The 11,780-nt window shown below is 53.5% G+C and overlaps 1 protein-coding gene across 1 annotated transcript; it reads right to left on the reverse strand.

Moving 5' to 3' along the window:
* Positions 1 to 6,726: 6,726 nt before the first annotated feature.
* On the reverse strand, positions 6,727 to 8,013 carry LOC146766483 (olfactory receptor 14A16-like). The gene has a single exon (XM_085588408.1). It carries the CDS (start codon positions 7,977 to 7,979, stop codon positions 7,047 to 7,049), a length of 933 nt encoding a protein of 310 aa, XP_085444534.1. The 5' UTR covers positions 7,980 to 8,013; the 3' UTR covers positions 6,727 to 7,046.
* Positions 8,014 to 11,780: the final 3,767 nt, after the last annotated feature.

Consider the following 11,780-nt stretch of genomic DNA (forward strand, 5'->3'; position numbering starts at 1 on the left):
ACTCTCCTTCTCCTCTAGGCACCCATGGCCAGAATTGGGGTTTCACCTCCATTTCCTTATATCCAGGGATTGTTCCCATGGACATATTGCCAGGACAAATCTGGCAGGCAGTCGTTTGGTAAGGGTCACTGCTTATCTGCCTCCAAAACATGAGGGAAGGCTCCAACCTTTCCTTCCTTTGGGAAAGAACTGTCCTGCTTCTCCAGGTGCCATGGCCAAAATTGAGATTGTCTCCAAAATTCCGTATCTCCAAAGATTGCCCCCAGACAAAATCTGCCTCTCCTGAAAAGTCTGGCTGGCCATGGCCTAATGAGGCTCTCACCTGCCTTCCAAACAGTGGGGCTCTGTGCTTTCCTTCCTATGGAAAAGAACTGTCCTTCTCCTGCAGGTGCCAATGGCCATATTGGGATTTCACCTCCAATGTTGACTGTTGTGACAGACTGGAGGGGATTGTTGGCTGGAAACTTTTCATGTGTGGGGGAGGAAGGAGCAGGTCCAGCCTTGCCCTGCCCTGGAACCCCAGCCCTGCCCTGCCCTGGAACCCCAATCCCCCCAGAGCCTCTATCCCAGCCCAGCAGTGTCTGCCAGTCCCTGGCACAGCACAGGCAATGCTCCACAGCCACCTCTGGAGCCCCAGCCCAGCTCCTGAGTGACCAAATGACCCCAAGTCCCACCTGGGGGAAGGGCCCAGGAAGACCAAGGGGTATTTAAGGCTGACCACAAGGCAAGCACACACCTGGACCCTACCTCCTCTTGGAATTTCCATCTGAACATTGCTGGAATCCAGGAGTTGGTAGCTGTGTGTGTGTGCTTCTCTGTATCTTATTTTTCTCTCTTTCTGTATCTATTTCTTCTATTTCTGTACTCTTGCAAATATTGATTAACATAAAATTGAACAGGCTGAGAGTTTGTGAAGTTGAGTGAGCCAAGTTAATGCTTTGAGAAGTTGTTATTTTTGTTGCTTGAATGTGATATTAAAACTCTTGCCAAAGTTTCTCTGATTTTTCTAAATTTCCCAGTAAAGGCTGTTTTGTTGTTTTGAGCTCCTGAGAAACTCTTGATAGTATTGCTCCAGTGCATCCAACTCAGAACACACAAAAAATTGTCATTTCTTTTAAATGTCTCCTTGAGAGAGTTTTTAGTGGATGGGGGTCAAGGCTTCTGTGTCCTGCTTGGCACAGCCCAGGCAGGGCTTTCCCAGCCCCATCCCACACTCCATTTCCCAGCTGGAGCCGCTGGTGCCTCTGAGTTCTGCTGCCCCAGCCCCACGGACGCTGTCCTTGTCTGCCCATTCCCCCAGGGTCTCTGGGCAGGGATGGCCTCAGTGGGGGCTGCTGACATCCTCAGCAACTTGGAGGCTGCTGCTGAATTTTAGTGCTCCAGAGGCTTCTTCAGCCTTCAGCTCTTCAGTTCAGGAATTCAGTGCCCCAGGGCTCATTAACATTCAGAACACATTAACAAGCCAAGCCTCTGGGAATAATTTGATTTAAGTTATCAAGTCTTCTGTGGTTAATTCAACATGTTTCAGAACCATACTCAGAGTGAATGCATTATTTTTACAAAGACAGTGACAAAAGTTTTTTAGGTCCTGTTTTTGGTTTTTGTTTTTTTTTTTATTGTTAATACATTGATATGTGCAATCTCCAATGGACACTGAAACCAAGCACCTCCTCATGGAGTTTGAATACATATGAAAATCAAGAGCCTTTATGGCTGACAATCCATCAGATTCTGTCCCTACCCCCACCCCACCATTTCCCCCATCTGGCACTCAGAGCAGCCTTGTGCAAATGTGAGCTCCCTCCAGCCCAGGCTGCACCTGCAGGTTTCAGCTCCTGGGCTCCAACTCCCACCTGCTTTCCTTGGAGAAGGAGCTGCCCCAGACACAGAGGGATGTTCATTTATTGCCAGCCAACAAAGCCAAGGGAAGGCACAGCTCCATCAAATGCACCAATCATTCCTCTGCTAGTTACTAAATCCACTGTGCACAGCAGACAGTCTCAGAGCAAAGGAAAATACCTTCTGTGCCCAGCACAGATCCCAAGGTCCCCCCAAACCCTCCCTGCCCCGATTCTGCCCAGATTTGCTCTTTGCACACATGAGTCACAGGCTGGAGGCAGGAGCTCCCTCCATGCCCAGAGGGAGGAAAAGAGGGAAAGTGGATGAAGAGCTCTCCTGTGCAGAGCCAAGGTCCAAGTGCAGCCCCTGCAGTGGGAACCACAACTCATCAGGTTTGTGTCCTTTGGGCTCAGGGACTGGTGACACTCAGAGGCACAGAAAGATTTCTTGCCGACAAACACAAGTTGCACATTTGAACAGTTTAATAACCATCACAACTCTTCCCTCAGCTCTCTGGGATGTCCCAGCAGCATCTGACATGTCCCCATCCCCAAGGGATTTCCATATAGGTACAGCTTCAGATAAACATATAAGAAAATGTAATTATGTGATAGATATAAACACAATAAGGATATTGACTGATACGATATTTATATTAACTTTAGAAAAAATGAACAACTCCCTGAAGCTCAAAGCATGAAACCAGTCGTTTGAGAGGAACTTGAATGACCAGAAAGCATCTGGAGGTGTTAATCTGGGAGCAGCAGGATGTACATTGATCCATCTGGCCTGGTGAAGAGATGCCCTTAGACATGGCCATTTCAACAGGAGAGCTGGAAACACCTGAAGGAAAAGGGAGAGCAAGGAATAAACAGAATATTGGCGACACAAGTGGAAGGCAATGTCAGTATTTCTCCTCCTGCCATTAGTACAGGAAATTCCTGTTCCTGGACAGACAACTTTTGTCTTTCTTAAAAGTACTGAACTAACCCAGAAAATAAAAAAAGTCCACAGTATGAAAAGTACAAGTATTAAAACCTGAGCCCCCTTCCAGACAGACATCAGCTATGTGCCCATGAACAGGCAGTGCCACTTGTGCCCTGAGGTGCCGAGCTGGGACAGGATCTCTCAGAGAGGAGCTGAGGGAGAGCAGAGCACCTTGCAAGCTGCAGGTCCCTGCCAGCCCCGCAGGGCTCCTGTGCCATCAACATCTGCTCTGCTCCAGTCTGGAACAGGGCCCAGCACGGTGCCAGGATCATCAGAGAGCTGAGGTGTGTGCTGGAATTCCATGCCCTCCCCATGGCGCATCAGCCCTGCATTTCCCTGCTCCAGCCTTGGTCTCCAGCACAGCCATGGAGGCTCTTTGGGCTCCTGAGTGTTCCTGCAGCCCCCAAGGGCAGCTGAGCTCTGCCTTGGGCACAGGCAGCCCTGGCCAGCGCAGGCCATGCTCAGCAATTCCTTGTCTGTGCCCGGCCTTGCTGCCAGCCCCGGCAGCGGCTGCGTGGCCCCTCTGTGGCCCTGTGCTGGCCCAGCCATGGTGCCACAGCCCCTGTGCAGCCCAGCCCAGGACAGGAGCATTGGGGCTGGGAACGGCCCCTGTGCCGTGGGGCCCTGGGCAGCCTTGGGGCTCTGTGCCCCATGGCCTCCCTGCTGGGCAGCCTCTGCCAGCTCCTGCCGAGCCCGTGGCACCTGTGGGGCTGCACAGACAGCCCTGCCCGGGCTCTGCCGGCCTCGGGGCCAGCAGAGAGGCGGCCAGGGCTGGCCATGGCCGGGAACAGGCCCTGAGCCCCGCAGGAGGATGGAGCTGGGCCACAGCCAAACTCAGCCCAGGGCAGAGCTGGGCTCAGCAGCCAGGGCTGCCCAGGGCTGGCACAGACAGAGGCTGACACTGACAAATGTCCTGGGCCCCTCCCTGCTCTGTCCATGCCCCAAGGGCACAGAGCAGCCTCCTCTCTTGGGCTCTTGCCTGTTTTCAATGCCTGCCCAGGCGCTGGCCCTGCCCCACAAGGCCTGGGCTGAGTCCTGCCCTTGCCCGCTCAGCCGGGCTGAGATGGACACTGATGGTTCCTGTGCCAGGCTCTCCCAGCCCAGCCCAGCTCCCTGCCAGCTCTGCCAGCTGCCCTGAGCTCTGGGCAGCACCAAGGGCCTCTCCCCAGCACAGCCCAGCCGGCTCTGGCCCCACAGCTCTGCTCAGCCCAGGCTGCTCTGGGCACTGCCCCACGGCCTCAGCCCCTGCCAAGGGCACAGCAGCAGCTGCAGCTCAGCCAGGACTCAGCCCCACCATGGGGGAAGGGGCTTGGCCAAGGCCAAAGGAGCTCCCTGGCTGCCCTGCTCCCCTCTGCCTGAGGTGCTGAGAGCTCTGCAGCCCCTCCTGCCATCCCATCTGCCCAGGCCAGCACAAGAGCCCCGGCCCTGGGGCCCTCCAGAGCTGCTCCTGCTCCAGGCCCAGGGCCCATCCCAGAGCTGGGGCAGCCACAGAGCTGTGCCCATTTCTGCTCATTGCTGCTCTGATGGGGATGCATCCTCAGTCACTTGGAGGTTGCTGATGAATTTTACTGCTCCAGAGGACTCTTCTTTCTTGAGCTCTTCAGTTCAGGAATTCAGTGGGAAAAGCCCATAAAACATTTGTTCAAAATGCCCAAACAAGAAAAACCTCTGGGATTAATTGGAGTTTTCAGATATTCTGTGGTTAATTGAACAGATTTCAGAAGTTTATTCAAAGTGAATATAGTATATTGAAAACAATGCAGAGAGAATTGTTTTGCCCTGTTAAGTTTTCTTTTCCTGTTTATTGATTGATATCAGCAATGTCCAATTAATATTGATCCCCAGCACCTTCTAATGCAGTCTAAAAATACATGAGAATCAAGACCCTTCATGGCTGACAATCAATAACACTTTGTCCCCACTCCCTCCCCACCATGCTCCTCATCAAATCCCTTGGATCCTATGGATCAGGAATGGTGTGGCCAGGAGGAGCAGGGTACTGACTCTTCCCCTGTGCCTCCCACTGTTCGGACAGCACCTCGAGTGCTGTATCCAGCTCTGGGCCCCCAATTTAGGAAGGACATGGAGGGCCTGGAGTTCGTCCATAGAAGGGCAACAAGGCTGATGAGGGGTCTGGAGTCCAAGTCTTCTGAGGAGTGGCCAAGAGAGGTAGGGTTGTTGATCCTGATGACACTACAGGGCCCAAGGATCCAAGGGACTTTGTGACACCAAGGGGTCCCATGGAACCAAAGGGACATTGTGACACTGGGAGGCCTCATGGAATCATGGAGACCATTGGGACACTCTGGGGACTCATGGAACCCTGGTGACACCAAGTTGGCTGGGAGTATTGATCTGCTGGAGGGTAGGAGGGCTCTGCACAGGGCCCTGGACAGGCTGGATCCAGGGCCCAAATCCAACAAATTGAGGTTTAACAAGTCCCAGTGCCGGGTCCTGCACTTTGGCCACAACAACCCCTGCAGTGGTACAGGCTGGGGACAGAGGGGCTGGACAGCAGCCAGGCAGAAAGGGACCTGCAGGGACTGATGGACAGCAGGCTGGACATGAGCCAGCCGTGTGCCCAGGTGGCCAAGAAGGCCAATGGCTCCTGGCCTGGATCAGGAATGGTATGGCCAGCAGGAGCAGGGCAGTGATTTTTCCCCTGTGCTCAGCACTGGTTGGGCAGCACCTCGAGTGCTGTGTCCAGTTCTGGGCCCCCAATTTAGGAAGGACATGGAGGGGCTGTAGCATATCCAGAGACGGACAACAAGGCTGGTGAGGAGTCTGGAGCCCAAGTCCTGTGAGGAGTTGCTGAGGGAGCTGGGGTTGTTGATCCTGGAGAAGAGGAGGCTCAGGGGAGACAAGACGGTGTCAGGGCAGAGCTTGGACTTGATGATTTCCAAGGACTTTTCCAGCCTTGCTGATTCTGGAATTCTCTGAAACCACTCTTGGAGCTGTTGCAGGAGGAGCCCTGGGCCTCCTCTTCAGAAGTTCCATCAGCCCAGGTCCCTCAGCTTCTCCTCACAGCCCCAAAGCCCATCCTGTCAGTCCTGCAGAGCCTCTGCAGCTCCTCCTCACTGCCCAGAACAGGGAGCCCCACAGACAGACACAGCAGCCCAGATGTGCCCCCCTGGCCTGGGGTGCCTCTGGCAAGGCAGCAGCACCAGGCACTGCAGGAGCCTGCAGACAATTCCTGCAGCACTTGTGGGATGATCCTGCTCCCCAAGGGACATTCCCATGGTGCCAAGTCAGGAACTGCAATGGGGAGTGGGGCCAGAGAGGAAAGGGCAAACAGGGATGGGCTGTGTGCAGGGGTGGGAAGAGGGATGGGCAAGAGGAAAAAATTTATATTAGGAAGAGGAAAGACAGCAAAGGTGAAGCCAAGGAAATGCTCAGGGCAGTGTGGGGGTGGCTGCCAGGCAGCCCTTGCTCTGAGCAGCAGCGTCTGCAGTGGGACAGGAAACTCCAGCTGATGGGAACAAACTTTCTGGCTGACTGCAGAGGCCAGGACAAAGCTGAGTGGTTTCCCTGGCATCCCCCAGCCCTTCCTGGCCCCAGGGGCTGATGGCATTTGTGCTGCCTCAGGTTCATGTCCCCACACCAACAGCCTGGAGCTGCTCACGGGGGTTTTCTGTGCTGAGCATTGGCCTGGCCGTGTTCTTGAGAGAGCCTGGGCAAGGAGCCTGGAGCCCCCAGGCCCTGGCCTGAGGCGTCAGCGCTGCCCCAGCAGTGCCCATGGCCTGTCCCTGCTGCAGCCCCAGCACTGCCACCCCCAGGACTGTGCCCGGCCCCGAGAGCACTCAGGCCCTGCAGCAACACCAGGGCCACCAGGGCAGCGGGGCAGGGCCACGGGAGCAGCACTGGCAGCACCAAGTGCTGCTGCTCCTGGGCACAGCTGCTGTGCCAGCACTGATCTGCCCCAGCTCTGCACACAGACATTGCTACTGCTGCTCCAGAGAAGCAACAAAAGGGCATCTCTGCAGAAAACTCTGCTGGGAGATCCTTTAGTTCCTTTAAGGCCACCGAGAGTGCAGCCCCTCATTGACACAGTGTGTGGCCACAGGGAAGGTGGAGAGAAACAAAATGAGAAATGGCACTAACAATTATATTTATGGAGAACAATATGAAAACAGTAAAAGAAAGAAAAAACACTAAATGAAACCAACAAAGAGAAAAAAACCACTTTTGTTGCCAGTGGTTTGCAGAAATTGATCAGCAGTTTAATGTTTCTGAAACCATCCTGTCGTCAGTTTCCACAGTGCAGCCTTGAGCTCCTGGTTCCTCAGGCTGTAGATGAGGGGGTTCAGGGCTGGAGGCACCACTGAGTACAGAACTGACAGGGCCAGATCCAGGGATGGGGAGGACATGGAGGGGGTTTTCTGGTAGGAACATGTGCCAGTGCTGAGGAACAGAGAGACCACGGCCAAGTGAGGGAGGCAGGTGGAAAAGGCTTTATGCTGTCCCTGCTCAGAGGGGATCCTCAGCACAGCCCTGAAGATCTGCACATAGGAGAAAAAAATGAACACAAAACAGCCAAGTCCTAAACAGGCACCAACAGCAATGAGCCAAAGTTCTCTGAGGTAGGATTTGGAGCAGGAGAGCTTGAGGATCTCTGGGATTTCACAGAAGAACTGGCCCAGGGCATTGCCATGGCACAGGGGCAGGGAAAATGTATTAGCTGTGTGCACCAGTGAATAAAGAAAGGCACTGGCCCAGGCAGCTGCTGCCATGTGGACACAAGCTCTGCTGCCCAGGAGGGTCCCGTAGTGCAGGGGTTTGCAGATGGACACATAGCGGTCATAGCACATGATGGTCAGCAGGAAATACTCTGCTGAGACAAAAAAACAAAAAAAAAAGATCTGAGCAGCACATCCTATGTAGGAGATGGTGCTGGTGTCCCAGAGGGAATTGTGCATGGCTTTGGGGACAGTGGTGCAGATGGAGCCCAGGTCGCTGAGGGCCAGGTTGAGCAGGAAGAAGAACATGGGCGTGTGCAGGTGGTGGCCGCAGGCTACGGCGCTGATGATGAGGCCGTTGCCCAGGAGGGCAGCCAGGGAGATGCCCAGGAAGAGGCAGAAGTGCAGGAGCTGCAGCTGCCGCGTGTCTGCCAGTGCCAGCAGGAGGAAGTGGCTGATGGAGCTGCTGTTGGACATTTGCTGTGGCTGCACATGGGCACCTGTTCATGGAGAAAGGACAGGGATAAGTCAGGAGAGGCTGCTTGGAGACAAACCTGGGCCGTTCCCTGCAGCCTGTTCTGCTGGTTCTCACCCACCTGTCGCTGTGGGACACGTGAAAGCACCACGCGGACCACCTGCTGCTTACAAGGTAAAAAAAGGGAACATTTATTATCTGACTCTGTCTTTTATACCTTTCCAAGGGTGACATTGGATTGGAGAGTGAATGGGCCACCTCTCCAAAGACATTGGACAAACCACCAGTACATCAAGTGCTCTCCACCCCCATAAAAGAATGTAAACAATACGTTGTTTACAGAAATTGTGTGGGAAAGTTCTCCAAAGGAATGTAAACTCAGAAGGCTTTAGGAAGTCTTAAGAATCAGGGTGACATCTCACCCTTTTTAGTTTAAAAGAAAATAAAGAAAAATAAATAAATATATAAATAAATAAATAAGGTTCAATGTCCATTCACGGAGGAATCGTCAGAGTGATCACCCGCCATCATCCTCAACTGAGTCATCACTCGACGATCCATCCATTGGATGCCTTTCAGTTTGGTCACGGTCTCCATGTTGCCCGTTGATCGGGTTCTGTCTCTGCGGTTGCAGATCAGGACGAACACACTTTGAAGGTACCCAGCGCACCCCACTATCTGTGGATACACAAGCATACCCGCGCCCCGAAGCGATAAGGTCATAGGGACCTTCCCATTGTTTGGTGACTAAATTCCGCACTCGAACTTTTGCTCGAGGCTGATGTGCCTCGTCTGAAGCCTGCAACGAGAGATGATGATTTAAAATGACAGGGTTATTTGAATTCTGCTGCACCGTAAGATGATTGATGGTGTACAATGCTTTCTCCAACCGACTGTGTGGGGTCTCACCCTGCATTCCCCGTTTTTGTTTTTGAAGAACCCGCTTCAGAGTACCATGAGCACGTTCTACAATAGCTTGGCCAGTTGGAGAGTGGGCGATGCCAAACTTGTGTGACACCCCCCACAACTGCAGGAACTGCCGCACCTGCTGCGATGCGTAAGCAGGACCATTGTCGGTTTTCACAGCAGAAGGTATGCCTAGAACGGCAAAGGCCTGCCTCCAGTGGGCAATGACATCGCGGGCCTTTTCTCCAGTGTGAGTGGAAGCCCACATTGCAGAGGAGAATGTGTCCACCGTGACATGCACATACTTGAGCCGGCCAAACTCAGCAATCTGGGTGACATCGGTCTGCCAAAGCTCCAGGGCCCTAAGGCCTCTAGGGTTTACCCCTGCTGGTAGAGGTGGAGCAAGTGCATGGCAGTCGTCACAGGACTCAACAATGCCACGAGCCTCTGTCGGTGTCAGCTGAAACTGCTTCTGCAGAGTATGTGCATTCTGATGGAAAAACCCATGCGATGCCTTGGCCTGCGCGAGTGTATCAGGCTGAGGTGCTACCCACACTGGATTAGCCAACCTGTCAGCCCTCGCGTTACCTTCCGCCACAAACCCTGGTAAATTGGTGTGACTTCTCACATGCAGAACGTAAAACGGATGAACCCGGGCCTGAATAGCACACCACAAGGTCTTCAGTAAATGAAACAAGGCAGGGTTACTGACCTCCTTCAAAACTGAATGACCCAACCGCTGTGCGATGTCAGCCACATAGGCAGAATCCATGACCAAATTGAAAGGTTCCTGGGAAAATCTCTCAAATGCCATAACAGCAGCCCTCAACTCAACCAATTGGGCCGGCCCCTCCTGATGAGCTTTCAGAACCTGCCACTCAGATCCGTCCTTCCAAGTAACAATGGCCTTTCCTGTTTTCCCTGAACCATCAGTAAAGACGGTGGGTCCTTGCACGGGTTCCTGACTATTTTTGGGCCGCAAAGAGATCTGCGTAGATTTCGCCACCTGCAGTAGCTTGTGGCTGGGCAAATGATAAGTGATTTGCCCTGAAAAATTTTCCAGAGCACATTGCATGGACACACAGTGTGCAAAGCTCCAGTCAAAGTCCTCCCGGGATATTGGGAGTACGATCTTTGCAGGATCCGCACCCATCAATTGCAAACACCGTTGCCGGCATTTGATTATCAACCGAGCAATCAACTCAGCCAATGTCGTTGCCGTCTTCTGCGGCTGATGGGGCAGGAAAACCCATTCCAAAATGTGCAAGGGATCAGACCATTTGTCACTCCATTGACCAATGATACCTGTGGGATGCGAATCTGGAGTGGTAACGAACACAGTGACATCAACGGAAAGATCAATGCGACAAACCTGACGGGCAGAAACAGCCTGCTGAACCTCCTCCAGCACCTGACGTGCCTCAGGGGTCAATGTGCGAGGTGATTTTAAATCAGGGTCTCCTTTCAACAGATCATACACAGGAGACAGTTGTGCGTCGGTTAGTCCCAAGTATGGACGTAACCAGGTGATGACACCCATCAGTTTTTGAACATCATTCAGTGTCTTCACCGAATGCACAAATTGCACCTCCTAGTGTTGGATTCTCCGTTCCAGAATTTTGACCCCCAAATACTTCCAAGGAGGTTGTTGCTGAACCTTTTCTGGAGCCACCTGCAACCCATGAGCATGCAAAGCATCGAGCAACCGAGGCTGAATCCTCAGCAGCTCCTCCTGAGTGGACGCAGCCACCAGGATGTCGTCCATATAATGATACAGACGTGCATCAGGGAACTGCTTGCGAACTCCAGACAAGGCACGAGCCACATACCATTGGCATATAACTGGGGAGTTGCGCATCCCCTGTGGCAGAACTCTCCATTGATATCGCTGTGCGGGCTCATCATTGTCAACTGCTGGCACTGTGAAGGCAAATTTTGGTCTGTCATCGGGATGCAAAGGAATTGTAAAGAAGCAATCCTTCAAATCCACGATGAAGATCGGCCAGCCTGCAGGAAGCATGGTAGGCGATGGCATGCCCGCCTGTAATGTTCCCATGCCTTCCATGACAGCATTGACCTTCCGGAGGTCCTGTAACAACCTCCATTTCCCAGACTTCTTTTTGATGCAGAAAACAGGGGTGTTCCAGGGGCTCCTGGAAGGCTCCAGACGACCCTGGTCCAACTGTTCCTGCACTAAATTTTGAAGGGCGGTCAGTTTATCTTGAGGGAGGGGCCACTGGTTTTCCCAAACAGGTGTATCCACCAGCCACCGTATAGGAGGCGTAGGACACTCCTCGCCCTTCGCTGCAGTGGCCCCCATCAAAAACCCGTCCCGATGCGCACCCCCCATGCAGACAAAACATCCCTCCCCCAGAGGTTAGCAGGAGAAGAAGTAACATGAGGCCTGATCCAAGCCGTCTGTCCCTCTGGGTTTGTGACCAGCACGGGCCGCTGGCTCACATAACATCGCGCTGTTCCTCCCAGGCCCGCAACAGACGTCTCCGCTGGATCCAGGGGCCAATCTGGAGGCCAGGCGGCAAGGGAGAGAACCGTGACATCAGCGCCGCTGTCAAGGAGCCCGCACAGGCGGATCTCTGACGGCGTCGCACCAGGGATGGACAGGGTACACAGCATCTCGGGACGGTCTTTAGTCAGGACAGCGGTCCAGTGAACTTGAGGCGGTCCAGTGGATCCAAAACCGCCATCCCCTCGTGACTGGTCAGCCGTCCTGCGAACAGAAGACTTAAAAGGCACAAGTTGAGCAAGCCGTGTCCCTTTTGGGATTGTAACAGGGGGGGTGGGCGTGGAGATCATTGCACAGATCTGCCCTGTGAAGTCTGCATCTATAAGACCCAGATGCACAATGATGCCCTGAAGGGTGGCACTAGACCTCCCCA

This window comes from Lonchura striata, chromosome 10 (assembly GCF_050655825.1).
Source record: "Lonchura striata isolate lonStrDom1 chromosome 10, ASM5065582v1, whole genome shotgun sequence".
Classification (NCBI taxonomy): Eukaryota; Metazoa; Chordata; class Aves; order Passeriformes; family Estrildidae; genus Lonchura; species Lonchura striata.

Coding starts and splice junctions, on each gene's coding strand:
- LOC146766483 (XM_085588408.1), bottom strand. CDS start 7,979: ATGTCCAACAGCAGCTCCATCAGCCACTTCCTCCTGCTGGCACTGGCA.